This window comes from Raphanus sativus, chromosome 4, assembly GCF_000801105.2.
Source record: "Raphanus sativus cultivar WK10039 chromosome 4, ASM80110v3, whole genome shotgun sequence".
NCBI lineage: Eukaryota > Viridiplantae > Streptophyta > Magnoliopsida > Brassicales > Brassicaceae > Raphanus > Raphanus sativus.
The window spans coordinates 24,770,067-24,792,489 of NC_079514.1; the positions used below are offsets into that span (position 1 = coordinate 24,770,067).

Here is a 22,423-nt window from a genome sequence, read left to right on the forward strand (position 1 = left end):
TTTTACATATATTAAGAAATTTACTGAAATGTGTTTATGTTTTCATTAATATCATCTATCTAACCAATAACATATCAGATAAATAATTTTATCTAGAAGATCAATGCATTTTGCAATTAATGTTGAGCTAAAAGTAAATGTAAGTTGGATTGAAATTGTAAAACGATAATTTTTATGAAACAAGAAAAAAAATATGTTAAAGTAACACTTAATATGAAACAAAAAGAATATATTTTTTTACCGGTTCCAAAATTTTAGGGTGAATACAACCACCTCACAGGCCATTCATATCTATATTTATGTAGTATTAATTATAAATTACAAATTTATTATTTAATAGCTTGAAGTATAATTATTTTTCCCCATGCGTAGCATGAAAATAACACTAGTACATATATATCATATCAGATTGGATATCCGTTCTTCAAAATATTAATCTATGTGGTTTGATTTGTTTTTTTACGAATATTGCATATTAATATTTGATCGGCTTCGTAAAACTATGGATATCAAGATTTTTTATTTGAATCGAAACGAATAACAAATTGAATCAAAGTATATATATTTTACCTACCCCTGCTAATCAACTATCTATTTCAACCATCTATAATTAAAGATTATAAACAAAGCACATTATTATCAGAATATATAATATGTACTATAGCGGATATAAACGATAAAGGTTAATCAAATTTTGGATTCTTTAGCTAGGATTACGAGGTCTTTCCACATAGAATTTTGTTTTATTGGTTGTTCTATTCCGATGTAGTTACTCAGACTAATTCAAGTTTGACTAATAAAATAACAGTTCGTTGTAAAAAAGAAAAGGATAAAGGTTAATCATTTCTTTAGGGGATACAGCTGGATTTTGTACCATATTCATACGAGATGCACAAACATTACGTTAGAGTATGATTATCAAAGAAGTAAAACAAAACTATCATTTAAAAAAAAACTATCATTCACAACAAATAGAGCAAAAGTTTTTGATGTATTTAAATACTCTCTATATATTCTCACATTTTGAAGAAAAAGAGACAAGTGACAAAATTGATTACTTTGTGGACCCCATAGTTTATACAAAGTTCCAAAATTTCCTCTCTTCTTTCCTGATTTTACATAATTTCTCCCATATTTCAGTTTTCACAAAACAGCCCAGCCCCCCTCAAAAAAAAAGAAGTACATCTTTCTTTCACGTTTCACAGAGAAGATTTAAGTTTTGAATGTCATACACCCCAAAAGAAGCTCTCTTATCTCTGGAGTTGAATATCCATCTTCCTCTTCTCTATGTTCTCCATAATTGATCCTATTATAACAAACATAAAAAAAATAATAAGACGCGTTCAAGATCTACAAACATGTTAAAAAAACGGATTACATAAAACAACGAGAACATTTTGAGGAACCAAAAGCTACAACTTAGACTTACCAGGAGGATAGCAAACAGGAGGATCTTCAAAGAGAGAGCGAGAGATTTGTTTATGAGCAACACCAATATCAAAAAGAACAAGTCCAGAAGTAGAATCATTCACTGCAATGCCTTTGACTGGCAACCAAAGAAAAAGCTCTTCTTGTGTTAAACCTTGAAGCCCAACAAGCCCACCATAGCTAAGATTTGCTTTAATCACACTATCAAAGTATACTCTGTTTTCGAACCGAGCAAAACAAGGATTCTGTAACTGAACTTCGAGTTCCCCAGTCTTTACGTCTAGACTGTAACTCTCCACGTTGTCGGGAAACAACCCACCTGGTAAACCACGAGCTTCAAGAAGGTTTCGGATTGAGGATTGAGAAGATGGAGTGATGAATGGGAGTAGTAGAAGAAGAAGAAGAAGAAACAGAGACATTTCTTCTTTTTTTGGTTGGATCTTGAGATTTGTGTTTTTGAAAGGTTTAAATGATCAAAAATGTTTGGCGTTCTGTTTTTGTCAAGAGAGTGGAGAAATGAGTTGTCATTTTTAGCTTATGAGCTGGTTAGCAATGAGTGGTGATTATTCAAAATACACAATATTAATAATATTTATTTCATAATATGTTATGATTTTATAAAACAATTCACGTAATATTGAATAAACAATATTATGGGTTGTATAGTCTAATTATGGGTTGTATTCTCTAACTATTTGAAATCATAGCCTTTTGCCTTTACGTAAAGCCATGCTGAACTAATTGACGTGGTAACACCCGCAAATCACGGTTTGTTTCCTGGAAACACTATAATGGATTGTATATTAAAAAGATTACAATGTTTTCTCTTTACAACATAAACTAGATTTGACCCGCGCTTTTTGAAGCGCGGGATATTTTACGATGAAAAAATTTTACTAATAACTTAACAAATATTTTGGTAATTTTTAAAGAGTGTGTATTTAAAATATTTTTGCATTTAAATCAGTGTTTTTAAATTCAACCCGATTGTGACAACACCGGTTAATCCGGAGATCTGACAATTCAATTTATGTTTTTTAAAATATTCATATTAAAAAATCACTAAAACTCGAGACTAACCGATTGAACTGATGGATGACTCATATGTAATCTAATTGGATTAAATTGTAATAGTTTCATAATTTGTAATCTTATAATCCAAATTTTAAAGTTCATTATTTGGCAATTTATGAAATTATGACGTTTCTACAAAATTTTAAAGAGAAAATGATAGATATAAAATAACTAAGATTACTTATTGTATTGTTTGGAAACATTGATAGTAGTATAAAAAATATATTGTTTGGAAACATTAGTATAAAGAAATAAGTATATTGTTTGGAAACATGGATAATAGTATAAAGAAAGAAACATTAGTGATTTAATGTATGTTTAACTATAAAATATAAAAGTGTATTTAATTTAAAAACTTACAAAATAAATGTTAGGTCCAACAGAATGTTTCTGTTTTAATAAGATAGATTAGTTTATTGTAACTACCAATCATGGTTAAGTGTATCACACACATTATTCATATATTTTTTGGTAATCAATTATTCATATATATATATATATATATATATATATATATATATATATTTTTGGGGGGGGGGGTCAAATTCTTCTCTTTTTCCTCTTAATTCCATCTCAAAAACAGAATACAGACCCATTACAATGGTAACAAAAAAATAATGTTGATTATTAAAGAAACTACAAGGGATCATAAAATTCTGACCAAATTCAGCATCTAATCTTTGATTATGAAGTATCTCTGCTACTGAATTTGTGAAATAATATTGTTTTCTTTGTTTCGTTAAGTCAGTCACCCATTTAGACATTATTCTTTGTCTTGGCTAAGAATTGTACAAGAAACGTGGGCTGTGGGACCAGACAGTCTTAGACCGAACCGAAAATGTCGGTTGAAATATTGCAATTTGAATGAGAAAATGCCATAACTTTTTCTATTTTTTTTTGTCAGCTGATGGTCACTTTTGGACCTTTTAATCCTCAAACTGAGGTAAGTAGGAGTCGAATCCCAGACGTCAGGGCCCGAAGGCAGAGCTCAGCAGCCTGGCTACGAATAACCCGACTGAAAAAAAAAAATGCCATAACTAAACGTCAAATAATTCGAGTACTTCTAAAACCTTTGTCCATGGGACTCTAAGAAAGCACAGCGAACTTCTATAGAAAACAACGGAACCATGGATCACAGTCGGTGACCGATCTAGAACTATTTTAATTAGGGGCACACTGTTATAAATATATTATACAATTTAATATTAACTTTTTGATGTTATATGTTAGACAAATAAAGCAAAAAAAAAAATGTTAGACAAATAATTATATATTTAGTTTAAAGTGTTAAATTTATATTTTTTTGTGAATCGTCTTTTGGTTTGTGAAAAAAATACTTAGGTTGTTTTAAAAATTTATTCTCTACCCACTCTTCTAGTATGAAAAATTTGAAGAAAATAATGAACTAATATCAAAGAGCAAGAAGCAAAAAAAAAGTCATGCAAGAGAATTAAATGCACCAGAGGATAGATTACGTGAAAAAATAACGTTTCATTTAGGGGTTGTATTCTGATAGAAGTTTGAAGTGATTTATATTAAAATAACAAATCTATTGTTAAATGTGAATTTTTTTAAGAAAAATTAGAATTCAGTGTTATTGAATTTGACATTTCATAGAATATTATGAAATTGAACAAAATTCAAGTTTGAGATTTCAAAGTGTTTCTAAAATGTTCGAGGGAAATTCTTTAAAAGTAAAAATCTAAATCCTGCTGTTTTAGATGAGATTTTAGAGTATTTTATCAAAAATCATGTCAAATTCTCATGCAATTATCTACAAACTCATTAAAAGTTAGCAGATATGCACCATAGATGGACCAGATCAGATGATGCCATAAGAAGCCTCACTGCAACTCAGTCCACAGAAGAAGGATATGTTTGCACACCAGCAAACAACTGCTCCAATCACAATTAAGCCATTCAACCTCCAAAGTCAAATTAAATGACTATAACAAAGCGCTGAGTGGGAGGCAACCCACTATTAGATAATATTACTATTATTATTGACTACTACTACTACTACTACTACTACTACTACTACTTATTTTCGTCATTATTTTTATGCAGGTTTTATAAAAAAAGATCCAAGAAGATGTTTACCTTCTCTATCGACCGACGCGATCAAGTCGACATCGATCACGACACTACATCGGCCACGATCGACACTTTTTCATCAACATCGATCGATATGGTATCGGTCATGTATAACGTTCTAACTTGTTCAATTCAGCATTTATATTATTATGGTTTTTTATAAACTCCGACTGTTTTACACTGGGGACAATGTAATTTATGTCTGGGGGGATTACTAATTATTATCTACTATTTTGAGTCTTATTTTAAAATGTTCTCAAAAAAGTTTTTATTGAGTCAAGAAGGGGACAATGATTTTATTTGATTTATTGCTTGTCATTAACCACTTTCTAGACCAGTTTTAGATTTACTGATTACAGAAGTGCTAAAGATACTAAAGTGGATCGACTTGTCTACTATGTTTGCACTTACTGAGAATATTTGAAGGAACCAAAGCTTACCTCCAACCTAATATTGACATCACTTGCTTGTCTTGGGGCTTGGTATACATGGGATCAGATTCTTCAAACAAGTATGGAAGGTAAAGTCTTGTGTATATACATCTTTCTCTCTCAATTTCGAAATTCTAGGTTAGATTAGATTAGATAGTTAAAAAGAAAAAAAAAGAGAAAGATATGTGTTTATAGTTAATATTTAGGTAAAGAATTCGAACAGGACTTGGTGGCAACAACCATTAAGGCTTGATTCATAAAAATTATATAGGTAAAGGATTTGAACAGGACTTGGTGGCTACAACCATTAAGGCTTGTTTCATTTAAATCCTAGGATAAAGGTCAAAAAGAATTGAACAAGATTTGGTGGCTAAAACCATTAAAGCTTGATTCATGTAAGTCTGTCCAATCTTAGTCAATAAATCTACATTATAGTAGAATTGATTGAGAGAGAAATTAGTAGAGATAAAGAATAGGAACTGCTGTTTACCTGTAGGTCCAGATACTTGTTTGAACATCCTTGCATCATATGATCGATACTCCGAAAGTAAATCCTACACATTTATTTTATGCAAGAAATGAGGTTAGTAGAGGGGATTGTTAGACATGATTTGTTGAGTTGTTGACTAGGAGAACTTGGTTGCTATACTAGGATATGGTATAATGCGCTTTTGTAGTTAGGATGTTTATAACTTGGATTGCACTACTAGAAAGATATGACTAAGATTTATAGATATTTTGAGTCTATGCCGTTTTCAAACCTTTTCCAGAGAGACTACCAGTTGTTTTTGCTTGAGGACAAGTAAAAGGTTAAGTATGGGGGAGTTGATATACCATGAATTTGACCCACTTTTAGTCATGGTATATTAGTGTTTTAGGATATATTATATCTATTTTGGAGTCTATATTGCATATTTATAGGTTCAGGAGCTAATGGAAGAAAGATGATGATTTTGGAGGATTTTGGAGGACTTTAGAGTTTACACCCGAGAGGACCATATAGACCACCCGAGGTCGACAAGGAGAGACGCGCGTCGATCAATACACATCTTTTGTCATCGATCGATACTTAACCGCAGAAGCCCGGATTTGGTCACAACTGACTTGAAACCCAAGACACCATCTATTTACCAAAACGCCCCTCACGAGTTTTAACCTAATTCTATATTATTTATGTCTTGCCTATGTGTTTTGGCACAAACACGGTTTTTACAAGAGTTTTCTAAAACTCATTAGACACAGTTTCTTTGTTTTTGGTGAGTGAGAGAGAGAGTTATCAAATTGAGAGCTATCTTGAACACCTTTTCTATTATATTCTATGAAGCTTTTTATACTTATGATTATGTTTTGCTTGGCTATGTCTGAGTAAACACCTCTGTTAGATTTATGATTCAAATAGGTATGAGAGATTAGCCCCAAATATGAATACATGAGCATGTGATATTCATCTTAGGAGATCATGCTTAATGCTTGTGTAGGAGTAGCTAACCTACACATGATAACATAAATAACATCCTTGGATCTATCTTCTCTGAGCTAGGAATTTGCTGGAAACAAGCGACAGCTGATTTGGCAAACTCCTTAGCGAACTGTTATCAGCCACACACTTAAAACTTACTAGTAGCGCATCAATCGATATTCCTATAGAGTAATCGATCGATAGACGCGGGACACTATCGATCGACATCGGCGAGAGCACACCGATCGACGCCCTAATCTATGATTCGCCAAAGGGAGTTTCATCGGATCGAGTAATAGATAGTCATAACGACAGTTAGGCTATTGCATCGTTGGGTTCTTTAATATCATGCAAGCATCTCATATAGACATTCATACCATTATAATCCTGATAACCTGAATAGTAATCCTAAGTCTAGCTCTTTAAATCATACTTGTTAACCCCAAACCAAATCAATCATATTGAGTAATTGTCCTGCTCAAACCAGTTTCTAATTTACTTGTTATTTACTACTTTGAAATATCCAACCTAGCTTAGTTAAGATAAGATCTATTGATTCCTTAGCTCCCTGTGGATTGATCCCTAAATACTACAATTTGACCTCTTTTGATGAGAGTAATATTGCTATAGGTTAATTTGAGCAAGCTATCAGTTAGGTTCACTATTTCTTTGCATCCAGATTATTCATCAAGAGAAAGGTCTCTTCATGTGTCAAACGAAATATGCAGAGGATATTCTCATCACTGCAGGGATGAGAGACTGTGCACCGATGCCCACGCCATTACCGTTGAAGCTTAACAGTTTGAAGGGTTAAGATGAAGTGTTCTCTGACCCGACAATTTCTGCAGTCTTGCAGGAAAGTTGCAGTACCTAACACTCACAAGACCAGACCTACAATTTGCAGTAAATTTCATCTGCCAAAAGATGCATGTTCCTAGTGTCTCCGACTTCACTTTTCTCAAGCGTATATTGCGTTATTTAAAAGGGACAGTCGACATGGGGATATGTATAAACTCTGCAACAAACTCGACGCTGTTATGTTACAGTGACAGTGATTGGGAAGGATGTCAAGAGACAAGAAGATCTACAGGAGGATTCTGCACATATGTTGCCTCAAATGTCATCTCCTGGTCAGCAAAACGTCATGAGAGAGACGTTACAGAAGTGGTGTGGTTACAGAATCTATTGAAGTGGCGGCCTCAGAAGTGGTGTGGTTACATAAAGATTATGGGACTGAGACAGAAAGCGACTCCATTGATGCTGTGCAATCTCTCAGCAGTATGTTTCACTGCCAACCCAATGTTCCATAAGAGAGCAAAGCACTTTGATGTGGATTATCATTATGTGAGACAAAGGGTGGCATTGAAGGCTTTGGAAGTTAAACACATCTCAGCCGCTCTGCAAATAGCAGATATATTCACCAAATCATTGCCACATGTGTCATTCTTCCGTGTGAGATCCAAACTTGGTGTCTCGGTTTCCTCTACTCCAAGTTTGAGAGGGTGTAATAGCAGAAATGTTATAGAGACACCGGGTGGAACAGAAGATTTGAAGAATGTGAAAGCCCAGACGCAAGCCCATAAGTTACAAGCGAAGCCCACTAATGAAGCACTAGCCGTTAAACTCCTTCAAGTATTGTTCAGTCAAAAGAACAACCCACGCCAGTGCCGTGCAAGCTGTGTGATGACGCCAGGTCGCAGTACCTTCAGCTCTAACAGATTTAGCTGTTTGGATTTGTCTCCAAGCGTGTGCTGACGTCAGCAAGAGGATAAGATTGAACCTTGTGTATATAAGAACATGAAACCCTTGTAATTATTTCTAAGTTGAATAAGAGTAAAAGAAGTTTAAAGTTCTATCTTCATCTTCGAGATTTCGTGTTGTTCACAATAGGTACTCTTATCCTTCTTCGCTGCGATTATGTTTAGACTATGTGACCTATTTTACACCCGTAATCAAAACCTGGATTGCTCTGATACCACTTGTTAGGAATTATCTGATCGTTAGATTATTTCGTTACTTAACACAGATAATTTGATCACCAAGTTCCCGGCCTCGAACCTGTACCTCGAGCGGGAACCGTCTCCCACAACTTCTACTATCAATCAAAGGGTGTACACAAACACTCTAAGCATTTAAGATGAAGACACAACAAAAAGTGAGAAAGATCAAAGAAACTCTATCCCGAAACGACATGATTCGAACAATGTCTTTTGCCTCTAGTTTCATCTAACCTTGAGTTCTCTCTTAACTCTCTCTATGTTTCTTTTGTTTCGGATGATCTCTTGAGAAGCAGACGTCTTCCTTTTATACAGATTTTTTTTTTGTACAAGTAGTAATTGGCGTTCTTGTTAACTCTGGTTTTCCTTTTTGCATACCATACCGTCATTAAGGAAACCATATACCGAAAAAGCAATAGTTTGATAATGGGCTAGAAGTACGATAGACCCATATTGTTTCATAAACATCACGAAACTTCTCCATACATAATAAAAGGCCGGGCCGAAATTACACTTAAATAATAACTTTTTGTCAGGAATTTGAGCCTTGGCCCCCTTGTTTTCCACCAGGCTTCATATATTGGGTCATTACCAAATAAGCATTCAACATGAAATGCGGTATAACACTCAGTTGCACCTATACTGAAAGTTCAATGGTAACCAGATAAAAGAGCACACGGGACAATTCAAGAACTCTTTCTTGTATATTAGAAATCTTTTAAACAATCTCCCTAGATCTGTTTAATCCGAATTACTCTCAGTCACACACGACTAGAGACGGACCAATTTCTAATCTCAACTTACACACAATCAAGCTACACTTCGCAACACTTGATCGCTAGATGCTTGACAAGAACAACTTTCTTGCTCAAGCTTTTCACCGTTAAAAACCTTAACCTAATTCTACCCTTAGCAACTAGGTTAAATATCCTTTCACAATATCCTCTAACCCAATATCGTGATAAGCACAAATCTTTCTTTACTTCCTCCTGAAGTAATAAACTTTAATGAATAAACGCCACGTCATTATTCTTCTAACCGACTCGCCACAATGTGTTACACATTGATCCTCATGTGTAACACTCGACCTCATTCCACTCTCACACAAGCTCTTCTTCTTGAGCTTACATTCTCCCCCTTTTTATCTTAATGTGACATCCTAAGTAACCTGCAAATGCACACTGAACACACCAGACAAGAGATATCGAACAAGCATACCCTGTGAGTTTTTAAAATCACTTCAATAACCATAAAGCATAGATAGAAACCCAAAGTCTACATAATCAGAGCACACCATTAGTTCAAGCATTCAAGATCCTTAGTCTTACTACACACATATTATTCTTACTACATGAAAACACAACATAACAGAGTTTCAGTCTCTGAAAACTTCAGACTTAGAAAGATATGCTTCGACTAAGCTCTTCAGTGTCACCAGCTTGACTAAGATCCTCGGTATCTCCAGCCTCTTCATCCTCATGATTCACTGTGGGAGGTGGAACCTGAGCGTATTGGGCGTATTCTCCCTCTGCTTAGATGCACATTCAGATAAAAATAAACGGACACAAGTTAATCTATGATAAAGTGCAGAACACAAACAGGATACGCTTACTCCTCAGACGAATGCGAATGGCTTTGAGATCAGCAATGGTGCGATCAATGTCCTCCTCCAGAGTCGCAGATCGTGTGTCTGCTCCAGTGCCACAACCTGCTTTGATGTCTTTCACCACAAGCTTGGGAAAGCCAGTAAACTCATCAGTCGGATAGTCAATAGGAACGATCCTTTGGAAGTTGATGACTTGCTGAATCAGAGTAGGAAACATGATCCTCCGAGATTTTTTCTTCTTAGTGTTTTCACCCATTCTCATGATCTGATCATAAACCAGCTTCCCAAAGTTGAACCCATCTTCATTGTGATGAAGCATATACACAAACTTCAACCGGCTTGATTCATGTTGGTGTAGTTCATAGTCGGAATCCAGTTGGTGCAAACCAGCTTGTACAGCACCTGATTTGTCGGGGTGAGAAACTTCGAGCTCATGTTCTCCCATCGATTTATCTGACCATCAGTGAGGAACCCACACACTTCATCAGTACCCTCATCCAACCAGTTAGGATCATCCTCAAAACCAGGAATACAGTAGATGGCATTAATCAAACTCGGTGAGAAATCTATCATTGACCCTCTAAGATACACTGCCACACCAACATCGCGTTCGGATGCCTCCAAGAGATTTGCTATGAACTCTCTTACAACAGTAGGTTGATAGGCATCAACGTCGGTGAGAGTATGGAGTAGCCCTGCATTCTCCACAATGCTCCTGACATCTTCAAGCTTCTCATCGGTAAGAGAAATACGGTGTTGATTGATGAACTTCCGAGTCCGCAGCCCTTGGAATCGCTCAGTAGCCGCCATCGAGATGAATCGCGGGGTAAGGGGTGTCTTGAGTGGCTGCATCAACTCGGGGTACAGATCAAGCTTGGTCCGATACATATAACGATTTTCAAGAAACTGTTCCTCCTTGGCTCGATTCGCCAAGATCTCAGCTTCCTCATCAGCACCTAGATCAGGTGGGGAGTCCGAAGAATGTCCATCGAACAGAGACTCAACATCAACATCTTCGAGAGAGGCGGAGGCGGAGGCGGAGGAGCTTGAATCGGACGACGAACTCGTTTGCGGGATCCCTTCTGTGAACCTGAGGCTTCGGCGTGGTCTGACATCGGCATCGGTGAGTCTCCATCAGATCAGATGGCTTGTTTCAGCCTTGAGCTTCTTCGCGGTTGAGTTTGCATGGCGGAGAGAGAGAGAGAGCAAAGAACCGGCGACAAAAACAAGAAACCTTGAGCTAAAAGAGAACACTTGCACATTGTCATTAGTTTAACATAAGAAAGACCCAAAAGATATGACAGCCCAATTGCAAATTAACATCTTGGCCCAAATGACAATTTATTTAATCTAGTTAGCACAAGCAACCACTACACCATCGATATCAACCATCACAATCACGAGAGAAAGGCGCGAGAGAGAGTTTGGAGGAGAGCATTTTTCTGAGATTTGCACATCACTATTACCACAGTACATAAGGCACTTTGATTGATGCCTTGTTTGTCAGAGGGAGAGTCATGGAGCTCAATTTACATAACACGTCATTACCACCAAAATTTCGAATGAAATCAATAAACCAATCCAAGTCCGTAGCTATTTCTCAGCCGAGTAGCTGTCACAAACGAGATTCACTTAAGAAAGTTGTCCATGCACTAACCTCAAGCGTAGACCACATCAGCAGCATCCAGAATCACATTGTAAGTCTCTTGTGCCTGTCACTTCTACTCGACAGAGAACATATTGTGAATTTCACCAAGAGCCCAATCTACAACTCAGTTGAATGAGGTAGGGATCGAGTCAGAGACAAAGTGGGATAACACCCTGCTCCATACTGATTTATCCTCCCAAGTTGAGATCATCTCTGCCCAGTCCACATAGTGATCGGCTCAGAGTCAAAGTGTTTTAGCACTCAGCTCCAAAATGAGTACCTTTCATTCTAGGCCTTTTGTCCTTTTAGTTAACTTGTGTTACACAGTATTTTTGCTGTCTCATACTAACGTGATCTCCTTCTTAAAATACACTCAACTCCTTATGTGATTCATCATCCCATCCAGGCAGTGATCATAACCTCAGAACAAAAATGTTGCAGCATCCTGATCCAAGACGAGTGCCTTTCACTAGAGGACCTGATGGATATCGGCTAAAGACTCAGGATGAAAAACTCTCAGAAGCAAACTTATTGATTCAAGGTTTTAGTGTGCGGTGGCAAACAACATGTAACGACTCGTATGTACATAGACTCTCTCCTCTTCAGAATATTTGATCAGAGATCAATGATTCCCAACGCCTTCCGGAGACCCAGAAAGGTGTTGTAATCAAGTGGTTTAGTGAACAAATCAGCCAGTTGCTTATCAGTAGACACATGCTCTAGTAGAACAACTTTCATCTCAACCAACTCTCTCACGAAGTGATGTCTGATACCAACATGCTTGGTGCGTGAGTGCTGAACCAGATTTTTAGATAGATTTATGGCACTCATGTTATCACAATGAACAATCATAGGGTTGGAAACAATACCATAGTCTTGTAGCATTTGTCGCATCCATAGAAGCTGTGTGCAACAACTTCCCAAGGCAATGTACTCTGCTTCAGCCGTGGAGAGAGACACGCAGTTTTGCTTCTTACTGTGCCATGCCACCATGTTTTTGCCGAGAAAGAAACACCCACCAGATGTGCTGTGCCTATCATCCAAGCAACCTGCCCAATCAGCATCACAGAAACCTCCAAGATTTACATTAGTTTCGAAAGTATAATGTAAACCAAAGTCCAAGGTTCCTTTCACATATTTGATTATACGCTTTACTGCATTCATGTGTGACTCCTTGGGACGAGCTTCATATCTTGCACAGATTCCCACACTGAGAGATAGATCAGGACGACTTGCCGTGAGGTACAGGAGACTACCGATCATAGCTCGATACAGCTTCACATCAACTGGCTTACCATCCTCATCTCTTGATAACTTTGTGGTTGTGCTCATGGGAGTCTTTACCTTCTTACTTGTTTGCATTCCGAACCGCTTGACAAGATTCTTGGCATATGTACTTTGAGAAACAGTGATGCCATCAGCTAGCTGTTTGACTTGAAGACCAAGGAAGTAGCTCAATTCTCCAACCATACTCATCTCAAACTCTTTTGTCATTGTCTTGACAAAGTCATTGACCATCGATTGATCAGTACCTCTAAAGATGATGTCATCAACATACACTTGAATAATCAGGATGTCTCTTCCATTTTCTCCAATGAACAATGTCTTATCCACTCCTCCTCGCTGGAAACCTGCTTTGACCAGAAACTCAGTCAAGCGTTCATACCAGGCTCGTGGAGCTTGCTTAAGCCCATAAAGAGCCTTTTTGAGTTTGTAGACATGATCAGGAAAGTGTGGGTCTTCAAATCCTTTCGGCTGTTCCACAAACACTTCCTCTTGCAGTACACCATTTAGGAAGGCACTCTTAACATCCATTTGATACAGCTTTATCCGAAGATTACAAGCCATCCCGAAGAGAAGTCTGATGGATTCCAGTCTAGCTACTTGAGCAAAGGTTTCATCGAAGTCTACACCCTCAATCTGCGTATATCCTTGTCCAACCAACCGTGACTTGTTTCGGATGAGATTACCTTCCTCATCTGTCTTGTTCTTGTGAATCCATTTAGTCCCAATGACGTTTACATTGTCGGGTCTAGGAACCAGCGCCCAAACATCTAATCTCTCAAACTGCTCAAGTTCTTGATGCATTGAGTCTGTCCATAATTCATCTTCCAATGCTTCTTGAAGATTCTTGGGTTCGATCAGAGAGATAAAACACTCCACAGTGTTCATCTTCACAATAAAGCACGCCAATTTGACCATCTCTTTGAAGTCAATTTGCTTCTTACGAGTTACTCTTTCATCAAAAACACCACCAATGACATCATCTGGTGAATGATTCATGTGTACTTTTGCATGATCAAGCTTCACTAGAACATTGTCCTGTTCACTCTCGTCTTCTGACTCATCCTTTACATCTGCAGGAATCGGAGCAGTGACCTTTGGTGTCTCACATTCAATTGTTTGTGTAACTCTGGTCTGATAGAAACCGATGTTGTCATCAAAGACGACATTCACACTGTCTCCAATGAACTTTGTGCGTGAATTGAAGATTCTATATGCCGACATGTGTGTAGAGTACCCAACAAACATGCCCACGTCGCTCTTTGCATCAAACTTCCCTAGGTGATCCTTATCATTCAGGATATAGAACAGACAGCCGAAGATATGCATATGACTCAGATTGGGAGTTTTTCCTTTGAACAGCTCATATGGTGTAGTCTTGGTTTTGAGTTTAACATAGACTCGATTGATCACATAGCATGCTGTCTCGATTGCTTCTGCCCAGAAACCAGATGGTACACTGTTGCCGCATAACATTGCTCTAGCCATCTCCTGAAGAGTCCGATTCTTTCTTTCCACTATACCATTCTGTTGAGGTATCCTGGGAGCTGCATACTGATGTCGAATTTCCTGACTTTGACAAAAACGATCAAATTGTTCATTCTGAAATTCTCCTCCATGATCACTCTTTATTTGAATGATTCCACCATTTTCTTGCTTAAGTTGGAGAGCTAGTATTCGAAAACTGTCTAGAGCATCAGACTTGTTTTTCAGGAAATCCACCCATGTGTATCTAGAGAAGTCATCTACTAGGAGAAATATATATCTTCTGCCAGCAATGCTATCCGGTGTGATTGGTCCCATCAGATCCATGTGAACAAGTTCAAGCACTTTCTTTGATCTGATTTCTGATATCTGCTTGTGTTGGACCTTCACTTGCTTGCCTTGACAACAGCCTGCACATATTGTATCAATTTGTTTCTCCAGTTCTTGGACTCCTCTAACAACTTCAGCATTGACTAATCTGCTTAGTCCATTCGTGTTAATATGACCAAGTTTCATGTGCCATAGATCCAACTTTGACTCAACTGCAGATAAGCATGTATCCAATGGCTTCCACATATAGCAATTATTACCAGATCGAACTACATGAAGAACAATGTTTCCTTTTTCATCAACTTCTCGACATTCAGTTTTATTAAAGATCACCTCCAGTCCTTCATCACAGAGTTGGCTCACACTAATGAGATTTGCTTTGAGACCCTCGACGTAGTACACATTGATGAGGCTAGGAAGATCTGCTCGTTCTGTCTTGCCGACTCCACGAATTTTCCCTTGTCCACCATCTCTGAATGTTACTTTGCCTCCTTTGACGAACTGAAGTTTCTCAAGATATTCCTGAGTGCCAGTCATATGCTTAGAGCATCCACTGTCAAAGTACCATGGAGAATCTATCTGACTACTGACCTCTGCACTCGTGTAGGCAACATTACTCACACAGTCAATCATTGGTTGCACACTGACATAGTTGCAAGTGAGTTCAACTTCAGCCTCTGTAGGTGAGACATCAGTATTAGTGCGTAACACAGCTGATACCCGCTCCTTGTAGTTTGGGTACAGATCCCTTTTAGCTATCCATACTGATCCGTAGGAAGATGGTTCCATAAAACACAAGTTCATTCTCCAGGCTCGTTGATACTGTTGTAGCCGAAAGTAACAGTACCTGACCTTATGACCGCGCTTGCCACAAAAATGACATCCATTACCACGTCGAGCAATTACAGGAGCTCGTTTTATCTCAGCAATCTTACTTGTATTTTGGACTTTCCCATGAGCTTTCACAGTTTCCTCTTTAGGAAGTTCTTTGACAAAGGTAGTTTTCCCTGAAATTTCTCCTTGTTTTGAAGTTGCTCCTCGAAATCCAAGTCCCCAATTCGAGCTCGGACATTGTCCAATGGTTAAGAGATGATCCAAGGTTGAGGTTCCTGTAGTCAACATCCGTATCTTCTTGTGATTCTCAGTGAGTTGACTCTCAGGCAACTTGCTTTTATCCACTTCCTTTTCAAGTAGTTCACTCAGGTGACTGACCTTCATCTCAAACAGCTTCTGAACTCTCTCTGGTTCAATCATAGCTCTCTTGATCGATAAGAGTTCCTGATCGGATTCGTTCAGTACTGATGGACCTGTCTTAGCTGGTTTTTCCAACTCAAGTATATTGACCTGAGCTTTTAGCATTGCTTTGTCCTTAAGGAGCTGCAGGTTCTCAAGACTCAATTCTGCAAACTGGTTGAACAGCTCTTTGTATTCAGTTTCCAGATCATGGTTGAGGTCATCATTGTCATCTTCGATGAGTGTCTTACTGTCAGCCTCTTGTTTCTGATCCTCTTCTTCTCCGAGTAACGCCATAAAGTTTAAGTGTAGTTCTTCTTCGTCACTCTCGCTTTCTGAATCTGTATCACTGAAGCACATCATTGACTTCTCTTTCTTGAGATTATTAGGACATTCCGCTCGAGTGTGACCAAAGCCTTTGCAGTCAATACACTTCAGTTCTTTCCGTTTGGTAAGTGGACATTCATTGCGAAAGTGTCTATAACCCTCACACTCATGACACTGCAGTTCCTTCTTTTTGGAGTTCCTTGACGAGTCTTGTCGCTGACTACGATCTGATTCATTCCTCTGAAACCGACTGTTTGATCGATTCCCTCCTTTCTCCTTTCTCCTTCCTCTTGACAAACTTATTGAAGTTTCGTGCCATTAGACCCAAGTTTTCCTCAATCTTTGAGACTCTGTCAATCTCTTTTGACTCAGCAGCGAATGCAATGCTCTTTGGAGTATTGGATAACCGATCTATCTTCTCGAGGTCATGCACTTTCAGAATCCCCGAAAGCTGATCAAACTTCATCTCATCAGTATCAACAGCAATGTTCAGGACTTCCTTGTAGGCCTCAAACCGAGGAGGCAAGCATCAGAGTAGTTTCTTCACAAGATCTTTCTCATTGTATTTCTTCCCTATAACGGAAGACTCATTTGCCAGTTCACTGATCTTGGATATGAATCCATCAATGGGTTCATCATCTCCCATTTGAAGATTCTCAAACCTTGAAGCTAGATGATCAATTCTGGTTCTCCGAACGCTAGTATTTCCTTCGAAGTGATTGATTAGTGTGTCCCAAGCCTCTTTTGCAGAGTCACAGCCTTGAATGATCTTGAACTGATCCAAGTCTACGGCTGAGAAAATCACTGTGAGTGCTTTCGAGTTGAACTTGGAGGCTGCCTTCTCTGAGTCTGTCCACTTATCTTTAGACTTTGGACCCAGTGTGTTATCATCCATTAGAACAGTTGGCGCTTTCCATCCTTCTTCAACAGGAGTCCATGCATCCTCGTCGATTCCTCTGATTATGTGTCGCATTCTGGCTTTCCAGTGACCAAAGTTTCCACCATCGAGAATGATTGGTTTCTGCAGCGTAGCTAGTTCCTTCATAGTGTCCATGAACTCTGCAGGATCTCAACCTGTTAGTAGTATATGATACCACAGAGGTTTCCCGCTCTGATACCAAATGAAAGTTCAATGGTAACCAGATAAAGGAACACACGCGACAATTCAAGAACTCTTTCTTGTATATTAGAAATCTTTTAAACAATCTCCCAAGATCTGTTTAATCCGAATTACTCTCAGTCACACATGACTAGAGACGAACCAATTTCTAATCTCAACTTACACACAATCAAGCTGCACTTCGCAAGTCACTTGATCGCTAGATGCTTGACAAGAACAACATTCTTGCTCAAGCTTTTCACCGTTAAAAACCTTAACCTAATTCTACCCTTAACAACTAGGTTAAATACCCTTTCACAATATCCTCTAACCCAATATCGTGATAAGCACAAATATTTCTTTACTTCCTCCTGAAGTAATAGACTTTAATGAAAAAACGCCACGTCATCATTTTTCTAACCGACTCGCCACAATGTATCTATCTTATTAAAACAGAAACATTTTGTTGGACCTAATATTTATTTTGTAAATTTTTAAATTAATTACACCTTTATACTTTATAGTTAAACCTATATTAAATCATTAATGTTCCTTTCTTTATACTACTATCCATGTTTCCAAACAATATACTTATTTCTTTATACTACTATCAATGTTTCCAAACAATATATTTTTATACTACTATCAATGTTTCCAAACAATACAATAATTAATCTTAGTTATTTATATATATCATTTTCTTTAAAATTTTATAGAAACGCTATAATTTCATAAATTGCAAAATAATAAATTTTAAAATTTGGATTATAAGATTACAAATTATGAAACTATTACAATTTAAATCCAATTAGATTACATATCGGTCATCCATCAGTTCAATCAGTTAGTCTCGGGTTTTAGTGATTTTTTTAATATGTATATTTTAAAAACCTAAATTGAATTGTCAGATCTCCGGATTAACCGGTATAATCACAATCGGGTTGAATTTAAAAACACTGATTTAAATGCAAAAATATTTTAAATACACACTCTTTAAAAATTACCAAAATATTTGTTAAATTATTAGTGAAATTTTTCATCGTAAAATATTCCGCGCTTCCAAAGCGCGGGTCAAAATCTATTACACATTAATCCTCATGTGTAACACTCGACCTCGTTCCACTCTCACGCAAGCTCTTCTTCTTGAGCTTACATATACAACAATTTTGTATCTGTATCTTTTAAATCACGTTCACCACCAATCCTCCCACATACTTCTTCCCCGTATAAAAATTGTCAGAAACTGATTCTCTCATCTCTCATGCTTATATTTTGCTTTGCATGAAAAGCCTCCGTCTAATTTACGTATAAAAAGACATAAAATGTTCATCATATTATTTAAAGTAATTTATACGAAACATAATGAGATCAGATGTTCATATTCGTAAAAGTCAAATTTTCCATCATAGGAAAATCAAGATTATTTAGGTTTGATCAATCCTTTTAACTCGAAGTACTCTACCATCTCATCATACATCTCACTGATCCCATATTTAAATCGAAAGCATTCCTTGACGAGTTTCTCCGAGGATAGCGTCAATTTCGCACTTGATAAGCACTCTTCAAAATCTGCACCAAATTTCACAACCCCCAAAAAAAATCAGAAACTTTAATTTTCAATTAAAATTTTTGGAACTTCGGTGTGGAGATATATGCATGCTTACTCTGACAAAACATTGTACTTAGGATATCTTCTTCTGAGAAAATCCGCAATCTCTGGAACATTTGTGTTGTAGTAACAGCAAATGTAGCGACCAGAAGCTGTTTCTTTCTCCGCAAGAAACATATGTGCACGAGCTAGGTCGTCCACGTGGATGAACAAGATGGAACCAGATAGCTTCTGCATTTCCTTGAGACCGCTCAGATGTATTTCTTTCCCTAACAACAAAACCAATCATCTTGCCTGTGAAACTTTAACAGAAGTGGTCACAATAGTAAAAATTCATGTTTACCGGTGATTAAAGACATCGAAAGAGATAAACTGCACGGAGGATCGGAGAGGAGAGAGTTTCCGGCTATGAGTGCCGGAACCACAGTAACGAGATCAATCTTATTCTCTTCCGCAAATTTATAAGCTGCCTTCTCTGCTAACACCTTTGAGATAGGGTAACCCTAGAAAACAACACAAAGATGTAAGTAAAAGAAACCTATCCTTGTGTAGCAAGAAACTGTTATTACCCAATTAAACGGCTTCTCCTTTGTGAGAAAATCAACATCAGACCAGTTTTCTTCCGTCATCACAAGTCCAGGTTCCGAAAGATTGTTGATAGAAACCGCAGCAGCTGAAGAAGTGTAGATCACGCACTTGATTGAGTTCGATTTTAAGCAAGATCTCAACACATTAATCACTCCTTGTACCGCTGGATTGATCATGTCTTTCTGTACATTGAAACACAAATTAAGAAAGCTGAAAAAGTTTCTTTTTAGAGTAACAAATATGTTTAGGACCAGACTTTGGGATCTTGATATGTAAAGCTGATTGGTGTTGCGACATGGAAAACATATTCACAGCTCGAGATTGGTGAATCGAAACTCCCTTCATCTGTTAAATCCGCCTTGAAGATCTTGAGGTCCCCGAGCTCTTGAAGTACCTTAAAGTGAGCCATTTTCTTCTCACTATCTACAATATCAGAATAGGGTCAGTAAACATACAGAATGACTAGAGACGAGAAAGAAAGAATAAATGAAAAACCTGGATCTCTAACTGTGGTGTTAATTTCGTAGCCGCTTTGAATCAAATGCTTGATCAGAATAGAGGCTAAGTTTCCCGTTCCACCGATGACACAAGCCTTCTTAGTTCCTGTGGTTACAGCGGTCCTATCAGTGGTTGTCATCTGATATAAGATTCTTAAGAGTTAAGACAGAAATTTATATTTTTTTGTTACGAGGTTAACGTCTTGAGACTTTTATATAGGAAGTAAAAGAAAAAGTTGCAAAGCTATATAGTCTTCTGCTCATTTGGTACAACCATTGATCAAAAGGCTTTTCAGAAGGTAAGCACGTGACCGTTGACACAACTAACTTGTTATTGACTTGCAGATGTGTTATCATTTAAGCAATGTTTTGAAAACCGGACCGGACAACGACTCGGTGAAGTTACTGGTTGACTGGTTAGACCGGTTCAACCGGTCGAACCGGGTTTTTTATTTATATAAAAATGTATATAATTATATATTTATACTATATAAACTTTACTTCTACATATAATACTTTCTCTATTCTTTTGTTATTAACTCAAAATAAACAACATACATAAATCTGATTACAATGTAAACTAAAAATTAAAAAAAACAAATGATTTACAGCTAAAACAATCATATTTATTTATTTTTACAATTAACATTTTAAATTTTAAGAATATAGTAAAATAAAAATAGTATATGAGAGTCAAAAATATATTTTTCATATTTTTCTTTGAAAAATAAAAAATCAATTAAATAGTGATAGTCGAACACTAATTATAAAATATTAAATTTTAGCTAGTAATAATTAAAAACACTTAATTATATGTTAATTTTTAAGAACCAGATTTTAAAATTAAACCGGATCACCGGTTTTACCGGGTTTCAGCCGGTTTTACTGGTTTTTATCAAATCCGGGTTTTAAACCGAACCGGACTCGGTTTCTTCAGCGAGTCACGGTGATCCGGTTTTCAAAACACTGCATTTAAGTTATCACAAGATTTTTGTAACAAAAGAGAGTTCTTTTTAACCAATTTTAATCTTTTGACTTGAAATTTACCATAACAAATCCATTTCATTAAACATAAATTCCTAGAATTTTGTTCATATTACCCAAACCATACTGATAACGAAAATAGCTAAACCAAAAAAACTTAACTGTATTTCATAAAATACCCACCCAACAGTTCCTTACGTTTGAAATATCCAAAAAAGCTGAAAGAACCAAACAAAAGTTGCCATAAGCTTGACAGTAGTTTGTTTTTATATGTAATCAAATGAGAGAAAACCATCAAAACAAACCAGAAAGGTTTACATAGAAGAACCAAAAAAAAAAAAGTAAATCCTAAGTTGAAAAAACAAAAGACATTGGCATTTAAATATATCATTCTTATGGCTTGTTCTTGGATGCTCCAACGATCATAGAGGTAACTTCATGTAAAATCTGAGTCTTGTGCAACACAAACTCAATTTCGTTAGCCTGCAACATCTTAACCTTCTCTTCAACTTTCTTCTTGGTCTCAACCGGGAGACCCCTCCAACACTGTTTCACATAATGCTCATCGACACAAAAACCCGCAATCCCTCGAACAAGAAAATATTTCTCAAACCAATCAGATTCATGAACCAAGACTCTCATATCATCAACATTGGAGATACCATTGGACTTAACAGCAGTCTCAAGACCCTTCTTCTTTGAATCTTTAGTCATCTTCTTCTCTTCGTCCTTCTTCTCTCGCTTCGAGTTCGTCTCCCTTGAGGTCTCTTCACTCGGCCGCTTCGTTCCTGATTTCGGTAGAGGCGGCGTAGACTTGTCCTTGGCGAGGATAGCTTTCCCAGATCGTTGATTCCGAGGCTGTTCCGTGTCAGAATCGGAATCGGTATTGGTTTCAGATCCAGAATCTGAATCGGAGGTTCGGGTTGGTCTTCTTTTGCCTGGGACGGCGATTGAGGAGGAAGGACGAGGTTCGGGTTGGTCTTCTTTTTCCGATGAAGAAGTGTCATCATCGTCGTCGCTTGAGAATGCTAGAGAGTTGCGTCTCTTGTTCATCTTCGCTCGCGTTTAGGGTTTCTCTGTGACGTCTAGAGTTAAAACTGTTGGATTTCTTCCAATAGTTTGAGAGCTATTTAAGGGTTTGCTTTCTAGGTCAACGCAATTAGGATTTTCATTTTTTTTACTAATATTCAAGGTTTTTTTAACGTTATTATAATTTATGGTTTAGAGTCCGCCGACTCAATCCACAAACA

General features: G+C 37.2%; 3 protein-coding genes across 3 annotated transcripts; all 3 read right to left on the minus strand.

The window, feature by feature from the left end:
- Positions 1–1,034: 1,034 nt before the first annotated feature.
- On the minus strand, positions 1,035–1,969 carry LOC108828908 (uncharacterized). The gene is made up of 2 exons (XM_018602564.2): positions 1,430–1,969; positions 1,035–1,306 (listed from the first exon to the last, which is right to left on the minus strand). Exons 1-2 carry the CDS (start codon positions 1,845–1,847, stop codon positions 1,251–1,253), a joined length of 474 nt encoding a protein of 157 aa, XP_018458066.1. The 5' UTR covers positions 1,848–1,969; the 3' UTR covers positions 1,035–1,250.
- Positions 1,970–18,843: 16,874 nt separating this feature from the next.
- Positions 18,844–20,707, minus strand: LOC108828925 (anthocyanidin reductase-like). Its single transcript, XM_057007570.1, has 6 exons — positions 20,188–20,707; positions 19,949–20,115; positions 19,674–19,874; positions 19,448–19,607; positions 19,160–19,373; positions 18,844–19,064 (listed from the first exon to the last, which is right to left on the minus strand). Exons 1-6 carry the CDS (start codon positions 20,327–20,329, stop codon positions 19,058–19,060), a joined length of 891 nt encoding a protein of 296 aa, XP_056863550.1. The 5' UTR covers positions 20,330–20,707; the 3' UTR covers positions 18,844–19,057.
- Positions 20,708–21,422: 715 nt separating this feature from the next.
- On the minus strand, positions 21,423–22,338 carry LOC108828919 (probable transcription factor At1g61730). Its single transcript, XM_018602575.2, has one exon. The coding sequence runs from the start codon at positions 22,224–22,226 to the stop codon at positions 21,567–21,569; it is 660 nt and encodes a 219-aa protein (XP_018458077.1). The 5' UTR covers positions 22,227–22,338; the 3' UTR covers positions 21,423–21,566.
- Positions 22,339–22,423: the final 85 nt, after the last annotated feature.